The sequence below is a fragment of the Leucopleurus acutus genome (genome assembly GCF_964270905.1).
Source record: "Leucopleurus acutus genome assembly, chromosome: 13".
NCBI classification, from domain to species: Eukaryota; Metazoa; Chordata; class Mammalia; order Artiodactyla; family Delphinidae; genus Leucopleurus; species Leucopleurus acutus.
In genome coordinates, this window is record NC_139155.1 from 80853793 (window position 1) to 80878169 (window position 24377).

At 42.3% G+C, this 24377-nt stretch overlaps 1 protein-coding gene across 2 annotated transcripts in view; it reads left to right on the forward strand.

The window, feature by feature from the left end:
- Positions 1-18846, forward strand: part of BRAP (BRCA1 associated protein) — a 37673-nt gene extending 18827 nt beyond the window's left edge. The window contains exons 10-12 of one of the 2 annotated variants that reach the window (XM_082852605.1): positions 8257-8346; positions 14071-14174; positions 16444-18846. In XM_082852605.1, the coding sequence (XP_082708731.1) occupies positions 8257-8346; positions 14071-14174; positions 16444-16807 (558 nt within the window). In that variant the 3' untranslated portion in view covers positions 16808-18846. The remainder of the gene's footprint in view (positions 1-8256; positions 8347-14070; positions 14175-16443) is intronic. The other variant, XM_082852606.1, reaches the window with a different exon arrangement.
- Positions 18847-24377: the final 5531 nt, after the last annotated feature.

The window sequence follows — 24377 nt, forward strand, 5'->3', positions numbered from 1 at the left end:
CGTATGGCAAAAAAAAAAAAAAATGTTTAAGAATCTTCCTGTTGGGGGGGATTCCCTGGTGGTCCAGTGGTTAGGACTCCACGATTCCACTGCAGGGGGCACGGGTTCGATCCCTCGTTGGGGAACTAAGATCTCACATGCTGCACGGTGTGGCCAAAAAGTAAAAAATAAAATATATTCTTGAAAAAAAAAGTTATAAAAAAAAATTCTTCCTGTTGGCATCACAGTAGCAGTTGGAAATTGAGCAAACTTGGTCAGGATAAGTTAACCCCAATAGCATCTTTCCATGCTGAGAAGCTTTTTCCCATATATTGGGCTGGCTTTTATAATTGGACCCTTATATAGATAAAGCCATTTTTAGGGTTTTCATATAATTAAGGAAGCAATAAAATTACCACAGTCTTATTTTTCTCATAGCAGTAAACCCCATCTACTATAAAATTGTTGTGTAAATTTTATATTAAGGAAGGAAAAGTTTAACATGAGTTCTATTTTATAAATTTCAAAATGATTACTTTAAAAACAAATACCTTAACCTTGGGAGGAGGTGGACATTTGAAAACTTGCTTATCTCTAGACTCTTAAGGTCAGTGGGATGGCCTAAAATAGAGCTGATGTTACCATTAATAAATTGTATTGATGTGAAAAAAATACAAATCTTTTTTTTTTAATATTTATTTATTTATTTTTATTTTTGGCTGCATCAGGTCTCAGTTGTGGCATGCAGGATCTTTCATCGCGGCGGGAGGGCTTCTCTCCAGTTGTGGTGCTTGGGCTCCAGAGTGCGCGGGCTCAGTAGTTGCAGCACTTGTGGGCTTCGTTGCTCCGCGGCATGTGGGATCTTAGTTCCCCGACCAGGGATCGAACCCGCGTCCCTGGCATTGGGAGGCGGACTCTTAACCACTGGACCACCAGGGAAGTCCCCCCCAAAAATTCAAATTTTTAATGTTAAGTTTGTAGTAACTCTTCCAAATTAAGTATGTTCATTCAGTGAATATTTATTGAGGGTTGCCATCTGTTAGCCACTTTTCCATGTGCTGCTGGGAGCTCAGCATTAAATAGACTCCCTGCCCTCATGGAGCATACATTCTAGTGACACACACACATACAGTCTTCCAATTGTCCTTACTTTCTGTTGCTCTTTCATTCTCTTCTCTGGCCTGCAAACATGATTAGATCTCTTCCAGTCTCCTGGAATGGTCTTTCCAGAATGCAGATGTGATCTTGCCACTCCTTGGCTCTTATTTCTCAATATCATACCCCAGAGGCTTCCATAGGCCCCATCTCTCCATACCCTACACCCCAGCCTCATTGGTCTCACTTCATCTCTGAAGCAATTCTAAACATCCGCAGCTCACATCTTGTTAGTTCTCTGGAATCTGTCTCCTCCTCCTGTCTGTCAAGAGTCCTCTCAAATCTCACCTTCTCTCAGAAGTCCTACCGGATCCTCTCCTTTCTCTGTAGTTACACAGCACTGTTCATTCATTCATGCATTCAGGCAGCAAACATTTCTTGACATCCAGAATGTGCCAGGCACTGGGGGTACAAAAATGAAGATATAATCCTTGCTTTCAAAGAGTTCAGTCCAGTCAAGGAGAGAGGCAGGCAAACCGGTGATTAAGTGCTAATGTCATAAATGCTGGTAATGATAGGCACAGTGTCGTGGGAGCCGAGAGAGGCAATTAACCCAGGGCTGGGAGTGACAGGGACAGCTTCCTGTAGGGGGCAGATGGATGAGCTGATTTGAGTTACACTTTGATTTAAAACCATGTAGGGAACTCCCGGCGGCTTGGGGTCTATTCCCTCTGCTGTCACGGAACTGCCCCGGAGCCCGAGGGGAGAGCGGCCTCACTGAGGCTGCCGGCTCTGGAGGGGCCCCGACGGCCAAAGCCGCGACAGTCGTACGGACGGCGGGCCGTTGTTTCAACAAGTAACTTAAAGACAAAATGGAAAAACAAGGAGGTTTGTGCCTGAGATCATGTTGATGTGAAACCGGGGATGGCCACCTTGTGCCAGCCGTGTGGATGAAAGGCTCTTGGTGGTGCAGCCAGGAGTCAGTGCTGTGCCTCTGAGATGGGAGAGGCAACTTCAGGACACTGGTCAACAAGAGACCTCCCAGCTCCACATAATATCAAACAGCAAAAATCTCCCAGAGATCTCCATCTCAACGCCAGCACCCAGCTTCACTCAGCGACCACCAAGCTGATCCAGCCTCATCCACCAGAACACAGGCAATAGTCCCCTCCACCAGGAAGCCTACACAACCCACTACACCAACCTTAGCCACTGGGGACAGACACCAAAAACAACGGGAACTACGAACCTGCAGCCTGCAAAAAGGAGACCCAAAACACAGTAAGATAAGCAAAATGAGAAGACAGAAAAACACACAGCAGATGAAGGAGCAAGATAAAAACCCACCAGACCAAACAAATGAAGAGGAAATAGGCAGTCTACCTGAAAAAGAATTCAGAATAATGATAGTAAAGATGATCCAAAATCTTGGAAATAGAATAGACAAAATGCAAGAAACATTTAACAAGGACCTAGAAGAACTAAAGATGAAACAAACAATGATGAACAACACAATAAATGAAATTAAAAATACTCTAGATGGGATCAATAGCAGAATAACTGAGGCAGAAAAACGGATAAATGACCTGGAAGATAAAATAGTGGAAATAACTACTGCAGAGCAGAATAAAGAGAAAAGAATGAAAAGAATTGAGGACAGTCTCAGAGATCTCTGGAACAACATTAAACGCACCAACATTCGAATTATAGGGGTTCCAAAAGAAGAAGAGAAAAAGAAAGGGACTGAGAAAATATTTGAAGAGATTATAGTTGAAAACTTCCCTAATATGGGAAAGGAAATAGTTAATCAAGTCCAGGAAGCACAGAGAGTCCCATACAGGATAAATCCAAGGAGAAATATGCCAAGACACATATTAATCAAACTGTCAAAAATTAAATACAAAGAAAACATACTAAAAACAGCAAGGGAGGGCTTCCCTGGTGGCGCAGTGGTTGAGAGTCCGCCTGGCGATGCAGGGGACAGAGGTTCGTGCCCCGGTCCGGGAAGATCCGACATGCCACAGAGCGGCTGGGCCCGTGAGCCATGGCTGCTGAGCCTGTGCGTCCGGAGCCTGTGCTCCGCAACGGGAGAGGCCACAACAGTGAGAGGCCCCTGTAGCGCAAAAAAAAAAAAAAAAAAAAAAAAAAACAGCAAATAACACATAAGGGAATCCCCATAAGGTTAACAGCTGATCTTTCAGCAGAAACTCTGCAAGCCAAAAGGGAGTGGCAGGACATATTTAAAGTGATGAAGGAGAAAAACCTGCAACCAAGATTACTCTACCCAGCAAGGATCTCATTCAGATTTGATGGAGAAATTAAAACTTTTACAGACAAGCAAAAGCTGAGAGAGTTCAGCACCACCAAACTAGCTTTACAACAAATGCTAAAGGAACTTCTCTAGGCAAGAAACACAAGACAAGGAAAAGACCTACAATAACGAACCCAAAACAATTTACAAAATGGGAATAGGAACATACATATCGATAATTACCTTAAATGTAAATGGACTAAATGCTCCCACCAAAAGACACAGATTGGCTGAATGGATACAAAAACAAGACCCATATATATGCTGTCTACAAGAGACCCACTTCAGACCTAGAGACACATACAGACTGAAAGTAAGGGGATGGAAAAAGATATTTCATGCAAATGGAAACCAAACGAAAGCTGGAGTAGCAATTCTCATATCAGACAAAATAGACTTTAAAATAAAGACTATTAGAAGATACAAAGAAGGACACTACATAATGATCAAGCGATCAATCCAAGAAGAAGATATAACAATTGTAAATATTTATGCATCCAACATAGGAGCACCTCAGTACATAAGGCAAATACTAACAGCCATAAAAGGGGAAATCAACAGTAACACATTCATAGTAGGGGACTTTAACACCCCACTTTCACCAATGGACAGATCATCCAAAATGAAAATAAAAAAGAAAACACAAGCTTTAAGTGATGCATTAAACAAGACGGACTTAATTGATATTTATAGGACATTCCATCCAAAAACAGCAGAATACATATTTTTCTCAAGTGCTCATGGAACATTCTCCAGGATAGATCATATCTTGGGTCACAAATCAAGCCTTGGTAAATTTAAGAAAATTGAAATTGTATCAAGTATCTTTTCTGACAACAACGCTATGAGACTAGATATCAATTACAGGAAAAGATCTGTAAAAAATACAAACATATGGAGGCTAAACAATACACTACTTAATAACAAAGTGATAACTGAAGAAATCAAAGAGGAAATAAAAAAATACCTAGAAACAAATAACAGTGGAGACACGATGACCCAAAACCTATGGGATGCGGCAAAAGCAGTTCTAAAAGGGAAGTTTATAGCAATACAAGCCCACCTTAAGAAACAGGAAACATCTTGAATAAACAACCTAACCTTGCACCTAAAGCAATTAGAGAAAGAAGAACAAAAAAAACCCCAAAGTTAGCAGAAGGAAAGAAATCATAAAAATCAGATCAGAAATAAATGAAAAAGAAATGAAGGAAATGATAGCAAAGATCAATAAAACTAAAAGCTGGTTCTTTGAGAAGATAAACAAAATTGATAAACCATTAGCCAGACTCATCAAGAAAAAAAGGGAGAAGACTCAAATCAATAGAATTAGAAATGAAAAAGGAGAAGTAACAACTGACACTGCAGAAATACAAAAGATCATGAGAGATTACTACAAGCAACTCTATGCTAATAAAATGGACAACCTGGAACAAATGGACAAATTCTTAGAAATGCACAACCTGCCAAGACTGAATCAGGAAGAAATACAAAATATGAACAGGCCAGTCAGAAGCACTGAAATTGAAACTGTGGTTAAAAATCTTCCAACAGGGCTTCCCTGGTGGCTCAGTGGTTGAGGGTCCGCCTGCCGATGCGGGGGACATGGGTTCGTGCCCTGGTCCGGGAAGATCCCACATGCCGTGGAGCGGCTGGGCCTGTGAGCCATGGCCGCTGAGCCTGTGCGTCCGGAGCCTGTGCTCCGCGGCGGGAGAGGTCACGACAGGGAGAGGCCCATGTACCGCAAAAAAAAAAAAAATCTTCCAACAAACAAAAGCCCAGGACCAGATGGCTTCACAGGCGAATTCTATCAAACATTTAGAGAAGAGCTAACACCTATCCTTCTCAGACTCTTCCAAAATATAGCAGAGGGAGGAACACTTCCAAATTCATTCTACGAGGCCACCATCACCTTGATACCAAAACCAGACAAGGATGTCACAGAGAAAGAAAACTACAGGCCAATATCACTGATGAACATAGATGCAAAAATCCTCAACAAAATACTAGCAAACAGAATCCAACAGCACATTAAAAGGATCATACACCATGATCAAGTGGGGTTTATTCCAGGAATGCAAGGATTCTTCAATATACTCAAATCAATCAATGTGATAAACCATATTAACAAGTTGAAGGAGAAAAACCATATGATCATCTCAATAGATGCAGAGAAAGCTTTCGACAAAATTCAGCACCCATTTATGATAAAAACCCTGCAGAAAGTAGGCATAGAGGGAACTTTCCTCAACATAATAAAGGCCATATATGACAAACCCACAGCCAACATCATCCTCAATGGTGAAAAACTGAAAGCATTTCCACTAAGATCAGGAAAAAGACAAGGTTGCCCACTCTCACCACTCTTATTCAACATAGTTTTGGAAGTTTTAGCTACAGCAATCAGAGAAGAAAAGGAAATAAAAGGAATCCAAATCAGAAAAGAAGAAGTAAAGCTGTCACTGTTTGCAGATGACATGATACTATACATAGAGAATCCTAAAGATGCTACCAGAAAACTACTAGAGCTAGTCAATGAATTTGGTAAAGTAGCAGGATACAAAATTAATGCACAGAAATCTCTGGCATTCCTGTACACTAATGATGAAAAATCTGAAAGTGAAATCAAGAAAACACTCCCATTTACCATTGCAACAAAAAGAATAAAATATCTAGGAATAAACCTACCTAAGGAGACAAAAGACCTGTATGCAGAAAATTATAAGACACTGATGAAAGAAATTAAAGATGATACAAATAGATGGAGAGATATACCATGTTCTTGGATCGAAAGAATCAACATTGTGAAAATGACTCTACTACCCAAAGCAATCTACAGATTCAATGCAATCCCTATGAAACCACCACTGGCATTTTTCACAGAACTAGAACAAAAAATTTCACAATTTGTATAGAAACACAAAAGACCCCAAATAGCCAAAGCAATTTTGAGAACGAAAAACGGAGCTGGAGGAATCAGGCTCCCTGACTTCAGACTATACTACAAAGCTACAGTAATCAAGACAGTATGGTACTGGCACAAAAACAGAAAGATAGATCAATGGAACAGGATAGAAAGCCCAGAGATAAACCCACACACATATGGTCACCTTATCTTTGATAAAGGAGGCAGGAATGTACAGTGGAGAAAGGACAGCCTCTTCAATAAGTGGTGCTAGGAAAACTGGACGGGTACATGTAAAAGTATGAGATTGGGTCACTCCCTAACACCATACACCAAAATAAGCTCAAAATGGATTAAAGACCTAAATGTAAGGCCAGAAACTGTCAAACTCTTAGAGGAAAACATAGGCAGAACACTCTATGACATAAATCACAGCAAGATCCTTTTTGACCCACCTCCTAGAGAAATGGAAATAAAAACAAAAATAAACAAATGGGACCTAATGGAACTTAAAAGCCTTTGCACAGCAAGGGAAACCATAAACAAGACCAAAAGACAGCCCTCAGAATGGGAGAATATATTTGCAAATGAAGCAACTGACAAAGGATTAATTTCCAAAATTTACAAGCAGCTCATGCAGCTCAATAACAAAAAAACAAACAACCCAATCCAAAAATGGGCAGAAGACCTAAATAGACATTTCTCCAAAGAAGATATACAGACTGCCAACAAACACATGAAAGAATGCTCAACATCATTAATCATTAGAGAAATGCAAATCAAAACTACAATGAGTTATCATCTCACACCAGTCAGAATGGCCATCATCAAAAAATATAGAAACAATAAATGCTGGAGAGGGTGTGGAGAAAAGGGAACACTCTTGCACTGCTGGTGGGAATGTGAATTGGTACAGCCACTATGGAGAACAGTATGGAGGTTCCTTAAAAAACTACAAATAGAACTACCATATGACCCAGCAATCCCACTACTGGACATATACCCTGAGAAAACCATAATTCAAAAAGAGTCATGTACCAAAATGTTCATTGCAGCTCTATTTACAATAGCCCAGAGATGGAAACAACCTACGTGTCCATCATCGGATGAATGGATAAAGAAGATGTGGCACATATATACAATGGAATATTACTCAGCCATAAAAGGAAACGAAGTTGAGCTATTTGTAATGAGGTGGCTAGACCTAGAGTCTGTCATACAGTGAAGTAAGTCAGAAAGAGAAAGACAAATACCGTATGCTAACACATATATATGGAATTTAAGAAAAAAAAAAGGTCATGAAGAACCTAGGGGTAAGACAGGAATAAAGACACAGACCTACTAGAGAACGGACTTGAGGATATGGGGAGGGGGAAGGGTGAGCTGTGACAAAGCGAGAGAGAGGCATGGACATATATACACCACCAAACGTAAGGTAGATAGCTAGTGGGAAGCAGCCGCATAGCACAGGGAGATCAGCTCGGTGCTTTGTGACCGCCTGGAGGGGTAGGATAGGGAGGGTTGGAGGGAGGGAGACACAAGAGGGAAGAGATGTGGAAACATATGTATATGTATAACTGATTCACTTTGTTACAAAGCAGAAACTAACACCCCATTGTAAAGCAATTATACCCCAATAAAGATGTAAAAAGAAAGAAAGAAATGAAGGGAAAAAAAAAAAACAAAACCATGTAGTTCTTCTTGAAGTCAGCTTAAACAGAAATCTAAGGGTTTTTTAAATTGTACATTTCTCTGTTTGTCCCTATAGATTGTAAGCCCCCAGAGGACTAAAGTGTAATTGTCATCTCTGTGTTCCCCTAGTTTATTGAGTAGAGTGGAACCAAGGTGTAATATACATTCCGTATGTTCCTCTTAATCTTCTGCAGGTCATTAAAAGTCAGGTTTTAATTGAATTTCAGAGACTGACAACTGTGACTTATGTTTTGGTGTTCATTCTGTGTTTTTGTAGTATTCATATTTACTAACAAGCCAGCTGGAGTCTCAACGAATCTACTGGGAAAACAAGATAGTTCGGATAGAGAAGGACACAGCAGAGGAAGTAAGTTTCTGGTCTGGTGACTGCTGAAATGCCACATGCCAGGATAGCCTGATGTTGGGGGGAGAAGGAAGAGTACAGGGAAAAAGGGGTCTCAGAGTCTTCCTTCTCAGTCTCATCTATAGGTAGAGAACTGGTTTACCTCTAAAAAGAAACCTTTGTTACATGTCAGTTAAATCTCAACAAAGCTGGGGGCTAGTAAGGAGTAGGAAAAAGAAAAGATTTGAAATCAGTTGGCTCACCCCAGTAACCTAACTCTACATCAAGTTTCCAGGGAGAAGTAGTAAACACCTGACTTGTCATTATGCTAGAGACTTAGCCCCAGAAGGTCGTATCAGGGAACAAGAAATTATAGACCACAATGAGAATGAAGTTAGTCAAAAAGAGGAAAAGGAAGAGACAGAAATACGCTATTGCAAATGTAATCAACTAAGCATAATTTAAAAGGAGAAGGGAAGCAGACATATATTCTCACCTAGGATTAGTAAATCAAGAAGATTTTATTGTGTGCTGAGCCCTATACACAATTTTATTTTGTGCTGAGCCCTATACTAAGTTAGGGAAGAAATAAAATACTTGCTACATACCTGAAACCAAAGAAACCTTGGACTTAAAGGCTTGGTATTTTGGGGTTGGGATATTGTTTGTTTGTTAACTTCAATCAGGTTTTCTAGTGCCTTGTGCAATTCCATTTAAAAAATAGAAGTACGTGCATGAGGGTTTGTACTTTCAGTCAGCCAGTTGGTTTGTCACCTTGGGAACAGCTGCTTTGGGGAGCTGAATATGCGCTCCTGAGGCAACAAGATGGTGCTTTGAAACTGAAGGGAATAAAATTAGGCAGAGATGCTGAAGTGGTCACCATGGCACCTTATTAGTCTAGGGCAGTAGTCTTGAAAATTTAACAAAATAATGCTTTAAAGAAAAGGCCATTCACTACTCAGATGGATAGAAGAGAAAAGTGATGTGATTTTGGTGGAAACCCGGCCCAGAGTGGCCCAGAGCTCCACCTGCTTGGTTTGGCCTTTGGCTCCAGCATATACAAGGAACCCTGAGAGTTCCAGACCAGGGACTTTGAAAACCAGTGAGCGCCTGAGTGTTTGTGTATAACTAGGGCTCTGGGAACCGTTATCAGGACCTAGAGACAGTGTTCATAATTCAGTGATTCTCTTAGTGTTAAGTAAAGGCTTTAAAATGTTTTTAAATGATTGACTTAAATGATTATTTTTAAAGTGATTATTTTAATAACTTTGCGAATCCTCACCAGCAACTGGGCCCTCAGATGGGGGGACTGCAGAGCCGGGTTTGGGGCTCACCTCAGTGGTAGCTGGTGTTATCGTGGAGCTTAGCAGGCAGGGCCAAGCTTTCACTTTATGCCAGGCCCATGGGCCCAAGTTTCTGAGTATGCCTACAAATGAGGAGAAATCAGGTTTTTTCATTAAGGCTTAACACCAGCTTTAAAATGATCTTTGGTGAAAAGTTCATGATGAAATTCTTACAGGAACCTTCTAAGCAATGGAAGTGTCTTTCCAGAGGGGCTTCAGGTCACTTGACATACTGTTCTGAATAGGGCTTGATTGGAGTCCATGTGGGAAGGAGGTGCATCTGATGGCACTCACAAGGCAGAGCAGAGGTCGCTGCCACTTGGTGTCAGGTTTGGGGCTCCCAGGGAGGAGCACTGGCAACTCCATGCAGCCTCACTAATGGGTTTTTCTACGGGCTGTACCAGCGTGAGCACCTAAAGTGCTTTGTGCAGACCCTTGAGAGCTAAGCTCAGGATTCTCTCTGCCCTTTAAGACTCTTTAGGATTAACTGCATTCCCTAACACACGCCCATGGAAAGCAAGTCAAGGGGCAGGGAAGCTAAAAATGTGAAACTTGTGTCTACTTTTAGGTAGGGATAAGGTAGAGGCAAGGGCAGCCCTAAATAAAAAGCTCGAAAAGGATATTTTGTTTTCTAGTAAAAAATGTCACTTATCCGTAAGTTAATTGGTGATGCAAGCCTTTTGTTCCTGCTGCTGTCCTCCTTTTGACCAGTCCTCTGTCCGTTGGCCCCTTCAGCAGTAGAGCACATGCAGGGGGAAAACAGTAACCGTGCATTTCACTGGCAGAGATTCTTGGTCATGGGCCTCATATAAAGGTAATGTGGGGGAGGAGAGGAGCTGCAGATTGAAATTCACTGCGGACTTCAATTACAATACTATTCCAGTCCCCCGATGCCTTAGGTAGTACAGTTGCTGTAGTATGTGAGCAGAGTCTGTTCTGGAAAATGAAGCTCATACCCACTTGAAGGTTCATAGTTTTAGTGGGGCCATGTATAAGAGCATAGAGTAGGCCATCAGTACAGGTGCATTCCCCTAAAGATACCTCTTTTCTTTCTAAACCTCTAGCTCCATGGAGAAATTGCTCTTTCTCCAGGTGTGGATTGTGAACTGAGTTTGGTGGCTACAACTGGCATTTTTATTAGCATAGGGTAGATGTCAGAGTGTATCACATTTAATATTGTTTTGTGAAACTTTTGTATCAGGGTGTGTGTGTGTGTGTGTGTGTGTGTGTGTGTGTGTGTGTGTGTGTGTGTATACACTAAGTGTTTCTTACTGAGGGCTAATGGTCAGAAGTGCTTTTAAAAACACTAATTTAGGACTTCCCTGGTGGCGCAGTAGTTAAGAACCCGCCTGCCAATGCAGGGGACACGGGTTCAAGCCCTGGTCCGAGAAGATCCCACATACTGCGGAGCAACTAAGCTTGTGCACCACAACTGCTGAGCCTGTGCTCTAGAGCTTGCGAGCGACAACTACTGAGCCTGTGTGCCACAACTACTGAAGCCTGCGTGCCTAGAGCCCATGCTTCGCAATGAGAGAAGCCACCGCAATGAGAAGCCCGCGCACCGCAACGAAGAGTAGCCTCCGCTCTCTGCAACTAGAGAAAGCCCGCACGCAGCAATGAAGACCCAGTGCAGCCAAAAATAAATTTTAAAAAAACAAACACTAATTTAAGCCATTGTAACATTTGTCTCTAGCAATATCAGAAACCTTTTTGAGGTTTCTAGATATTTTTCATCTTGATTTAAATGTGTGTAGCTTATTGTCTTTAGTGACCAAAACAGACAGTTTGGTTCCTTTTGATGGTCATTTCTGTCCTTTCCAATTTCCCTAAACTGACAGGAGTCAGTTTAAGAGAAAATGTCAGAAGGATCTAGTGGTCTTATTTTAAAACAATATTGAGGAGAAAATTAATACCAAATAGAATGAGAGCAATTTGAAAGCTATTTTTATTTTTATGACATAGAGGAACTCTTAGAAATCTCTCTTTAATTGCATGTTCTTCCAACTTAATGACGTTGGCTCTAAAGTTAATTTCTACAAAACAGTTAATTTCTTATTTAAAAAAAGAGGGAGCAGTGCTGTTAGAGACCTGCTAGGCGAGCCGTAGCAAATGTTTAAAAAGAAAGCGTTAAGGGCTTCCCTGGTGGCGCAGTGGTTGAGAGTCCGCCTGCCGATGCAGGGGACGCGGGTTCGTGCCCCGGTCTGGGAAGATCCCACATGCTGTGGAGCGGCTGGGCCTGTGAGCCATGGCCGCTGAGCCTGCGCGTCCAGAGCCTGTGCTCCGCGATGGGAGAGGCCACAACAGTGAGAGGCCCACATACCGCAAAAAAAAAAAAAAAAGAAAGCGTTAAAAGTAGTGGCCCTTTTTCTGGCGTGATGGATGTTGCATGCATCACGGATCTCTGCTAAGAGTTTAAATCTTGCCAAGAGGTCAGTTTTCCTTTGCTGTAGAGCTTTGGCCTCCCGTATAGTGCAGAGAGAGATTTAGAAATTGGCTTTGGACCCAGACTTGGGGGTCCAATCTTGGACCCATGTCACTCGAGCTGGGTGACCTTGGAGTGTATTGCCTCACCTTTCTCTAAGCCTCAGTTTCTGTAAAAAGTTTACATGCCTAAGTCATAGGCTTGTTATAAACAATAAATGAGATACTACCTATAAAACACCTAGCCAGGACCTGGGCCATAGGACTTAAATCCTCAGTCACTTCTGTTCCTATTATTATTATTACCTCACGATCCACCTGTCTTCCTGTGTCCTTAGACAAGTGGAGTTGAGGTGTTTCCCAAGTCTGTAGATCTTAACACCTGTGTGAATCCAGTGTCTACATAACTAGACTTCCACAGACTCCTTGCTAGGATTGCTGCCATCTGACACATAATACACCAGAATTTTTAATTTCTCTTAAGTTTTTAAGACAATGTAATTTGAATTCTCTCTGTAAATTGCCTTTATATAAACTCAAAATAAGAACTGCTTATGTTCCATATGGCTTCACAGTACATGAGTAAATTAATAGTGAACTTGGATGGAAAAAAGCACCAAACAGAATCACCTGTTACAAGTAACTTCAGATTATTTGGATAATACAGTTGTCACTTAAAAGCATGGATTTGAACTGCACAGATCCACTTATAAGTGGATTGTTTTCAGTGGATACCTGCTACAGTACTGCAGGATCCGCAAATGGTTGAATCCACAGATGCAGAACCATGGATACGGAGGGCCGACAATAAAGTTATACTCAGATTTTCGACTTCAAGGAGGGTCGAGACCACACATTGTTCAAGGGTCAAGTGTAACTTTTAGAATATGATCTCAAGAGTTAAAAAACTGGTCAGTTAAGAATTGGAGATTCTGCCCTCCTACACTGTTGATGGGAATGTAAATTGGTGCAGTCACTATGGAAGACAGTATGGAGGTTCCTTAAAAAACTAAAAACAGAACTGCCATATGATCCTGCAATCCCACTCCTGGGCATATATTCAGAAAAGATGAAAACTAATTTGAAAAGAAAAATGCACCCCGGTGTTCATAGCAGCACTGTTTACAATAGCTAAGACATGGAAGAAACCTAAATGTCCATCCACAGATAAATGGGTAAAGAAGATGTGGTATATATATGCAATGGAATATTACTCAGCCATAAAAAAGAATGAAATAATGCCATTTGCAGCAACATGGATGGACCTAGAGATTATCAAACTAAGTGAAGTCAGACAGAAAGACAAATATTACATGATATCACTTATATCCAAATCTAAAAAATAATACAAATGAATCTATTTACAAAATAGAAACAGACTCACAGACATAGAAAACAAACTTATGTTTACCAAAGGGGAAAGGAAGGGCAGTATGAGATTAACAGATACTACTATATATGAAATAGAAAGCAACAAGGATTTACTGTATAACACAGGGAACAATATTTACTGTATAACACGGAACAATACTCAATGTCTTGTAATAACCTATAATGGAAATAATCTGAAATATATATATATGAATCACTTTGCTGTACACCTGAAACTAACACAATATTACACAATATCATCAGCTACGCTTCAATTTAAAAACAAAGAATGGGAGGTTCTGGTCTGGCCTCCGATAAATCATCTCATGCTCTACAGCCTGAAGCTCTTTCTTTACCTTCTGGCAGTTTCACTCAACATTCAGTAGCTCTTGACCCTCTTGATCCTGGTTTAGAGAAATGGTAAGAAAAAAAGGATTTCTCAAAATTTTTATTCCTATTGCAGAAATTCTTTCAGATAATGGTCTTACCTTTTCCATATTTGGTTTGTCAAAGTTAAAGACAGGTAATTGGGAAAAAAAATTGTGATGTTAGCCCCAAAGGCCACACAGCTTTGTCTTTGTGAAGTGAAACTGATCTCTGTTTGCTCTTTCAGATTAACAACATGAAGACCAAATTTAAAGAAACAATTGAGAAATGTGATAATTTGGAGCACAGACTAAATGATCTCCTGAAAGAAAAGCAGTCTGTGGAAAGAAAGTAGGTATAACTGGCCTGTTCTTTTAATTAGCTTTTTTATTCTAACAGGTTCCATAAACAGATAATCTCCTTTATACCCATGGACACACTCTCATTGTCAAGTGTGTATCACCAGGTTTTCAGGGCTCTCCCCATATATGGAGCAAACCTACTGTGACTTCCTGTTTACTAAAAAATTCAGTGTTTGATGCCAGATGGATGCCATGTGGAATGCAGGACGCTCTCCTGATGTCTGTGCTCATGCTACATGCAAGTATCTTCCATTTTGGCCTGTAGAAAGCAACTTCCTTGTGCCCAGACCATCTCTGAGCCATGGTGGCTGAGAAATGGCAGTTAGGAAAGAGATTTACATTTAAGCTGAAGATGGCATGTGTTCTGGCCTTGGTCGGGAATTACAGGCAAAGATGTTGAACATGGAGCAAAAAACTCATCAACAACATGGCAAGAACAGACTCTACTAGTGTTATTTGGGAAGATAATTGCTACTGATTGAAACTACCTTTCTAGTTTAAGTTATACTCACAAAAATAATTGGATTTTTTTACTCCAGACAAATGGATAAAAAATAAATTTAAGGGGGATAATTGTCCCTTAAGTTTTTTTTTTTTAATCTTGGGATAAATTTAGTTTTACAAAAAGGTTGCAAAGATAGTGCAAAGAATTCCTGTATACCTTTCACCTGTTCTCCCTCATTGCAAATAGGTGGATATTTTTAGTCATTTGTGTGGGGGGATTGGGGGGTAAAATCTATGTAACGTAGATTCTGCCGTTTTAAGTATGCAGCTCACAGTGTTGTGCAGCTATGACCACTGTGTGGTTCCAGAATTTTTTATCACCCCAAAAGAAACTCTTGAGCAAAGGTGTTTTTTTGTTTGTTTTTGGGTTTTTTTTTTTGCGTCGTGCGGGCCTCTCACTGTTGTGGCCTCTCCCATTGCGGAGCACAGGCTCCGGACTCGCAGGCTCAGAGGCCATGGCTCATGGGCCTAGCCGCTCCGCGGCATGTGGGATCTTCCCGGACCGGGGCACGAACCCATGTCCCCTGCATCGGTAGGCGGACTCTCAACCACTGCGCCACCAGGGGAGCCCCCTGCAAAGGTGTTTTTTAACTGCTGTGAAAACAACACTACATTAATAGAAATACAAATCAAAAATCCTCCTATGCTTTCAGCACCCTAACAAATTGAACTGTTCCAAAGAATTTAAAAGTTAAAACTGGAAGTTTTCTTTCATCCCCAAATCCGGCTATCTAGAGGTAACCATTAGTAATGGTACCAGTGAATCTTTGTTGTTCTCGGTCTTTTGCGGTACCTGTGTAAACCTCTCATATACATCTTTTTTCTACAAAACTTGAATAATATCAGGTATTCTATTTGGTAAAATATTCTGTTTTGGAGTTTTTTTGTTTTTTGGGTTTTTTTGTACTGGCATATCTAGATCTATTCTGATCTTTGTAACATCATATGAAGGTCCCATAACAATTTTAACCAGTTCCCCTTGAAGGACATGTAAGTTGTTTCAAGTCTCACACTACTATGAACAATGTTGCAATAAGCATCTTTCTGCATTTGTCATTTAGTGCAGTCCTGAGTATATTTACTTTATAGGATAAATTCCTGGAAGTAGAATAGCTGTGTGAAAGGGCAGGTGAAATTTTGATTTTCATAGATGGTGTCAAGTTGACTTCCAAGGAGTTTGTGCCAGTTCACACTGTAGTAGCAGCGTGTGGGAGTACCCCCTTTTCCCACATCTGAGCTCTTTGGCATTCTGATACATAAAAATGGTATCTCAAGTGGTGTTTTGTCATTCTTTACTTGTGAGTAAGATTGAGCATCAGTAAGGCACTCCCTATTCTTGCAAACTCTTCTCCAGCAAATGCAGTTGAGATCAGAATACTTGACTCTTTAAGAATGTCACTTTTCTTCATAACTTCTTTATCATAGCTATCATCTCTTAAGCCACCCATGTAAACAAAACAGAGAAGCAGTAGAAATTTTACCATGAATCACAGAATAGTTTCTGCTATTGAAAATTTTCTGATCCTTTAAAAAAAAAAAAAAATGTCCTGAGGCTACACTTTAGTTAACTAGAGCAAAATTCTTGTTTTAGGTAGCTGTTGCAATGGCAGCAAACCAGTCCCCCTGGCCATGGGAGGGCGGGGTCTGCCCTAAATGGCTTCTGAGGTCATGGCTCCTCTGTTCAATCCCAGAGCAGAAAGGGGACTGTGTCAGCAAATGAAAAACGTGCTTTGTTTTCCTTTGTTTTGTAAAAGGTGCACTCAGCTAAACACGAAAGTGGCCAAACTCACCACAGAGCTCAAAGAGGAGCAGGAAATGAACAAGTGTTTGCGAGCCAACCAAGTCCTCCTGCAGAACAAGCTGAAGGAAGAGGAGAGGGTGTTAAAGGAGACCTGCGACCAGAAGGACCTGCAGATCACTGAGATCCAGGAGCAGCTGCGGGACGTCATGTTCTACCTGGAGACGCAGCAGAAGATCAACCACCTGCCCGCTGAGACCCGGCAGGAAATCCAGGAGGGACAGATCAACATTGCCATGGCCTCGGCCTCAAGCCCCCCGTCTTCGGGGGGCAGCGGGAAGCTGTCCTCCAGGAAGGGCCGCAGCAAGAGGGGCAAGTGACCTTCAGAAAAACACATGTCCTTGAGACTGTTCTCCCTGGCACAGCAAGGGTGTGCTGGGGCCTTCAGCTAAATGTAGGGTGGACCCTGAATAAGTATAAGTGAAGATCAAGCCGCAGTTGTTCGGATCTTTCATTTGCTACCGTGTGGTGTAACGAACGTTAGAGGGCTGACAGCTAGTAGAGCTGAGGGAAACGGGCAGTGTTTTCAAAGGTGGCTGCTTTTTCAACCGTAATAGTTCACTGACCTCAGACGTTCTAATGACCATTTTGCCTTCCTACTTGATAGATGCCCCAACTCTGCTGTGCATATTTCTGTTGTATTTATTGAGTTGGTGTATTAGACATTCAGTTCTGGAATCACTTTAAGAGGTAGAATTTTTTTGTGTCCCCTCAAAGGTAACTATCCTTAAAGCACCAAACCTGCCTGAGGTCATCGCAGCTGCTTGAGAGAGAGGTTCTCCATGGCCACTGAGGATTTATGAAAATTCCCTAGCATTAGCATTGGCCTCCCTCCCTGCCTCCAGGGAATTGAATAATTGGTCAAATGTTACATGAAAAGAGGCTGGGTCTGTAAACCTGGCACTGGCTTGTCACCAGCAGCCATCTCCTCTTGCTCCAGGCCTAGCCAGGAAAAACAAACAGCCCCGAGCAGACTGAGTGGACCCAGTGTAGGAAAAATGGTGATGTCCCCACTTTGTTTATTTTTGATGCCTCCACAGCTCATTATGTACCTCAGAGAAGGAGGCTAAATGTTTGCTCTGAGACTCAAATCTCAGAATGGATTTCCTAGCATCCAGCAAGAATAAGCAGGCAGATTTATCATCCATGTGAAAAGGCAGAGTGAGGCCTCTGACTGGCTGACTGTATTTTGCTGGGATCAGTATTTTCTGAGTGTTTACAAAAGATTGGGCTGCGTGTTCAGGTTGCGGCTAAAGGGAACTTGGGCAGATTTTCAATTATGCCTTCAAGGCATATCCAGAAGGCTGCGGCTAAATCCAAAAATTAGAATTTTAACAGAGGCCCCTTTAAAACAGTCATGTAATGCTTGTGTGGGCCAACAAGAGGGGCTGTGTACTTTTTCTAGAAACAGAAATGTCAAAAAAAAAATCGTAATGTGTGGAAATTAAGCAAAATTAAAGTAAGACCCGTGTTGGAATTTCGCTTCCAAAAGAGGTAGCTGGGTAGGTTAACAAGACATAGTGTTAAATGATGGGTTTTCTTTCCTGTGTTTATAATTAGCCAAGGTTTTCAAATTATCACACTTCAGAATTGGTTCTTAGCCTACGATTAGGCCTCATCCTCTTTGACCTAAACATTTTGCACGTTATTTGTTCACACACCAACTGTCTCGCTAATCACCATCCACTTCTGTGGGATGTGCCGCAGCATTTCCCAAAGAACCTTCCCGGTAACTTTGCAACATGAATGTACTCAGACATTCTCAATTTTTTCTTAGGGCAAACCAACTCCATAAGTCCCCCTTGCACTTATATATACAGATATCCTAAAGCAAGAGTGGGAATGGGAAGCTAACTTAATTCTCTTTCCTATAGAGATTCTATTTTATTTAAAATCTATTTTTACACTAGTTAGAATCCTGCTTTTTCTGGCCAAGTACTCGTCTTGCATGTCTGACCTTGCAGAGGCTGGGGTGGGTCGCAGCATACTAATTAAGAGAATTAGAAGTAGTTGACAAAGCTTGCTTGCTCATTTCTCTGCGATCACCTCCACCAAGCAGCCTACCACCAGCTGGGAGAACAGAGATTTTCAGTATAGATGGGATAAATGCTCTGAAAGGCTGTGCCCAGAGGAATGAGCAAATAGGCAAATGTTTCCAAACTACTTGAAGGTTTAAAAAAATGTTCCAGAAAAACTTGTCAAGCTATGTAAAGAAAATGTTTTATTAAACCGGTCAACAAGTCATGTTTGAATTTGACAAAATTACATAAGGTAGAAGCTGTTAGTGTTTCCTACAGGATGGAAGTGAACCACTTAACGTATCCATACTACCTTGAACAATGAAATTGCATTAAAATAACCAAACTTTGAAATGATTCTGCCCCGTGTGAAATCTGTGTCTCTGGTTGACATTTGCTTGGAGCTTGTACCTGAATAATCTAAGAAAAAGTAGCTGAACCAGGTACAGAATAGGGAAAATCCTCTGAATTTGGAAGCTTGGGTTAGGAGAAGACCCAGGCACACAATTCTTTTGCAAACTAAAAGCAGTCAATTTCTACGCCTAAGACTTTTTTCCAGGCCCTACACTGAGCTGAGGTTGTTTTATTTTTGGAAACTGTCATAAATGTGACTTGTTAAGGATCCACCATGTAAGAAAAAGCACTGAAGCAACTCCCCGCTCCTGCTTGCGCAGTGAAGTTGTCCTCATCAGAAGGGCTGAGAAAGTGATTTAAACAGTCAGCCAGTAGAATATGGAGAACTTGGCAAATCACAAATGAACAACCTTCTGTCATCACTTGGAAACCCCTCTCCTAGTGCAGTCGGGATACACAAGCTACAAATACTATCCATAAGATTTGGCTGCTCTGCACGATGCCACGTTGCTTGGGCTGGTGGCAGATTTTAGTTTGTTGTGATAAAGTCCATGGGCTTATCTAAAAATGGAAAGTCACTTTTAAAACATTTGAGGAAAGCTATTTTGTTTTCTCCAAGATAAAGCTGATTTATGCCGTGGTCATTCTGCTGTGTTACTTGTTGGCAGTAGAAGGGAAATTTCTCAGGAATTTCTGAAGACTCAGCTCCTGCTCTTCAGTGGTGCTGGGGGACATCTCAACTACCCAGAGACCTGGCCAACACCTGAAGCAAGTTTAGGAAGGCACCAAGTGTTCTCTGGCAGGCCTCTGCTGCTGGCCAGTCTTCATTCTTGCTCGTGAAAATTCCTGAAACGGGAGTCCTAGAATTCTGTGCAGTGGCTACACCAACAGATGTGGCTTTTAAAGTTAAAATTTTTAAATGACAGAGTGAAGTCGTAATAGGGAGAAAAGGCTTTCCCTTTAGGAACCCTGAGTTTTACCCCAGAGCCAAAGCCGAGTGTCTCTGTGATGTGAAGTTGATTTCCTCCCCGCAAATGCAGTACTGCGGTCAGCCTGCGGCATGCAAAAAACATTCTTTGCATTTGTGCATTAGGAGACTTCAGGGAAGTTATATAAGACTTATCTTTTACTTTTTTTGTGGGGGACGGGGAGTGTGGCCTCTTTTTCCTGATCAATGTCATAATCAACTCCTTTACATCCTCTTTGTATTTTTTAAAGGTAGTGGTAACCATTTACCACTTGATGGTAACCCTTCTTGCATCCCTGAAACTCACGTGCCCTCCCCGGAATGCTGTCATTTACGATAGCAGTTTCTATCAGACATGAATTTTGAAAGCTGTACTTCCAGAGGCCAAAACTATTTTAGCATCATTTTAGCTAGTATGCTCTTCATGAACATTGAGTGTGCTCTCTCTCACTGTGATTCTGAAAGCTTACAAGAGCCCGAAAGGGGCTCTGCAGTTGGTTTTTTAATCTGGATTTTGAATTCTTACCGCATTAAAGAAGCCCAGGAAGAGATGAACAATCCGTTGTCTTATACAGGATGACTGTGGTCTTTGGGGCCTAACATTGAACTGCTTCGGGTCAGAAACTTCTCACTGGAATCAGCTGCAAAATGTAGTTCTGGTACTTGGCACGGAGCTGCACTGGTGCAGATAACATTTGTTACTCCAAGGCTAATTACCAAGCACACGACGTGAACTAAAGAAGCTTTACTTCTTTTCAGACCCTGTTCTAAATCCCCTGACCCAAAACTCCTTTCGGATGCAGCCTCTCGAAGTAAATGCAGAGAAGTTTGTCCAGTAGGGAGTGGGAGGAGGGGTCCATCCAAGAGTGCAATCACCTGCAAGGTCTTGGACCATGAAGGTGTACGACACCCAGAATGAATCTACCCTAGTACAACACTACTGACGGTGCGATTCTTTCCAAAAGATCAAAGTGAGCCTATGGCACACTAAGCATAAATGGTTGAATAGGAAAAACAGTTCTGACTTGGCCTCTCTGGAGATGTCTTTTGCCATCTTCTGCCTGGAAGAAGCAGCAAGTCCCAGACCAAACTTCCTTGTTCAGTTGTTTCCTCACTTAAAAAGAAAGAGCGGGCTTCCCTGGTGGCGCAGTGGTTGAGAGTCCGCCTGCCGATGCAGGGGACACGGGTTCGTGCCCCGGTCCGGGAAGATCCGACGCGCCGCGGAGCGGCTGGGCCCGTGAGCCATAGCTGCTGAGCCTGCGCGTCCAGAGCCTGTGCTCTGCAACGGGAGAGGCCACAGCAGTGAGAGGCCCGCGTACCGCAAAAAAAAAAAAAAAGCAACGGAGATCCCTCCAGCTATATCGATTTTTAATTCTAAATTCTCAGTCCCTTGGTTATGGCCTGATGGGCCAAAAATTCAGACTTTCGCTAGAGGGCTGGGAGAAGGCGAGTGCCATTAAAAGAAGGAGGTGTTTCCACCACTTGAGATACGTGCTTGTATCACTTTACATCATTACCATCGTGCTTCACACCAAAAGGCTGCGGCGCTAACTGAAAAAGAGAGAACGCAAACTAATTTCTGGGCAGAAGAACAAATCACGGAGAAAGACCTATAACAGAAGAAGAAATGGAAAATTTCAGAAGGAATCAGGAGAGTTGCTCACTTGGAAACACTCCAGTGGAGAGTGAATTGGGACTTATTACACACAGCCAGCGGGTCCTCCAGCAGCATTTTCCAGGAACTATCTTTTGTGAAGGACCTAGCCCTCAACGTAGCTGTGCCCACTCACACATTCTGATGAGTTTATGCTCACTCGGAAACTATGAGCCCAAAACCGTTTGCCAAAGGGACTGCAACAGAAGAGCCACGTCACAACTTCCCCCCTCCCTGCTCCACCTGTCCTTGGGGAAACAAATGAAAAGCCTCCTTTCAAAACGTACACCTCAGGAAAACAGCCTTCGTTTCATTTGTTTCCAGGCTGCGCAAAATCAACACTGACTGGCTTTGATCCCAAACAGGGCCAACTGCGGACGCCGAGATTCTGCAGCCTCCGGCGCCCTCCCCCCAGCACATTCAACTTCAATTACGTGGGAACAGGCCCAGGCTGGGGGCTGCCGCCAGATTCTCCTGGCCCGGTTGAGGAGGCCCCGTGCTGTGGCCCAGAATCTTTCCTAAAAGTCTATACAGGACCTCTTGGTTGCTGCCAATGCTGCACTTTCTCTTTGGCGAGATTCCTGGCTCTGCTTGGCCACAGTCAGGCTAAAGCTCTCTCCTGTTCCTTTTTTTTCCTGTATGCCGGGATCTCCTCTCCCTGGGGCCCCACTGCCCCTCACAGTTGTAAATAAGGATGTTCTGCTGCTTTTCAGAACCAGAATAATCCCAGAAAGATAAGCCCCACTAAGCAGCGTCTCTCTTCTCCGTTAGCCTGCAGGAAAGGGCTGCCTTTTTGGTGAACTCTTAAAAACACTTTTCTTTCACCTTCTGAGAGAACATTCTTGTGGGAAGGGAGGTAACTGATGCCAGAGAACCCTGATTGGATTATTGTTTGCTTGTGTGAGCCCAAGTAGACTAGAAAAAACCTAAAAGAACATCCCCTTGAGAGACCTCTTTTCCAGCCCTGGTTACCTCAAGTACACAGTCCAGAGGGGCAGACCCCAGATCTCTGTTTTCTTTGGTAGGACCCAGAGCTGATAGAGTCACCTTGCTCTTGCCAAGAATTAGAAGCGGAAGCAAGTCCTGTCTTTGTTGAGGCGTTTGATTCCAAGGCAAGCTGGCATTTGTTGAATTCCCAACCACGTACCAAACTACAGTTACTGCGTTGAGTGTGCTTTCCTTGTACTCAACACCAGTCTGTAAGGTAGGTAGAGTTATCCCATTTTACAAATCAGGAAACCAAGGCTCAGTGGGGGATATTTCAGCATTGACTTGAGGTCACATAGCTGAAACATGTGAAAAGGGTAGCGCCCCATCTCAGCATTGTCTGACCCCAAAATCTGGTCTCCTCACCACTCTGCTCCCCTAACATTGGAACTTGGGAACAAAGGACACAGCCCCCAGTTCCTGTTTTGTGATCGCTTTGGGAAAAGAGCAGAGTACTGAGTTGAGATTACTTTTGTGTGAGGATAGCAGTTCTGCAAGCCTTCCCCTCCCCTCATGGAACTTTCTGACTTCTCCCTGGCTCTCTCCCACTTTAGCGGGGCCTGAGCCAGAGCTAATAAAGAAGGACGAAGAAAACAATGCCACTGCTTCCCCTGCTACACCTGAGGGCTGGCTCTGGGAAATTGCCTGTCAGGGCCCTTCACCCTGGGGGACTCGGGGTCCAGGCCACACCAAGTAAGTAAGCTGACATCTCAGTTCTTTTATATGGAGCTTCATGGGAGCCGAGGTGCTTCCCCAGCTGGAAAAGTTGCTTCTGGAACAAAACTATCTAGACCCTAAAGAGTCCTTTCTTTGAGCGTGTAGACTCAGTAACTGCCCCCAAAGGCACAGTCAAACAGGCATAAACAGGCTAACTGGAAACTTTAGATTCTGGAGGGATCAGCTTAATTTGTGGCTTCAATTTATTACAGAATAAATAGGGGAAAGAGAAAGCCTAGAACAAGATTTTTATAAACTACTGAGGGATATTATAAAGCAGTGTTAATTTGGCAGGTATAGACTGGTATATGTGTCTGTGCACAAATATTTCCAAGAGTTTTTTCTGTTTTGTTTTAATTGAAGTATAGTTGATTTACAATGTTGTGTTAATTTCTGGTGTACAGCAAAGTGATTCAGTTATACACATATATACATTTTTAAAATATTCTTTTCCATTATGTTTTTTTAAATAAATTTATTTATTTTATTTATTTATTTTTGGCTGTGTTGGGTCTTCATTGCTGCGTGAGGGCTTTCTCTTGTTGTGGCAAGCGGGGGCTACTCTTCATCGTGATGCGCGGGCTTCTTATTGTGGTGGCTTCTCGTTGCAGAGCACGGGCTCTAGGCGCGTGGGTTTCGGTAGTTGCAGCACGTGGGCTCAGTAGTTGTGGCTCGCAGGCTCTAGAGCACAGGCTCAGTAGTTGTGGTGCGTGGGCTTAGTTGCTCCACAGCATGTGGGATCTTCCTGGACCAGGGATTGAACCCATGTCCCCTGCATTGGCAGGCAGATTCTTAACCACTGCATCACCAAGCGAGTCCCTCCATTATGGTTTATCTCAGGATATTGAATATAGTTCCATGTGCTATACAATAGGACCTTGTTTATCCATTCTATATTCTTATATTCTATAAGAGCTTTTTCTTTATTTCTTCTTTTATCACAAGTCAAACTTAGTTTATTTATTTATTTATTTATTTATTTATTTATTTATTTATTTTGGCTGTTCCCCGGGTCTTAGTTGTGGCACGTGGGATCTTTGTTGTGGGTTGCAGGATCTTTAGTTGTGGCACATGGGCTCCTTAGTTGTGGCATGTGAACTCTTAGTTGCAGCATGTATGTGGGATCTAGTTCCCTGACCAGGGATCAAACCCGGGCCCCCTGCATTGGGAGTGCAGAGTCTTACCCACTGGAC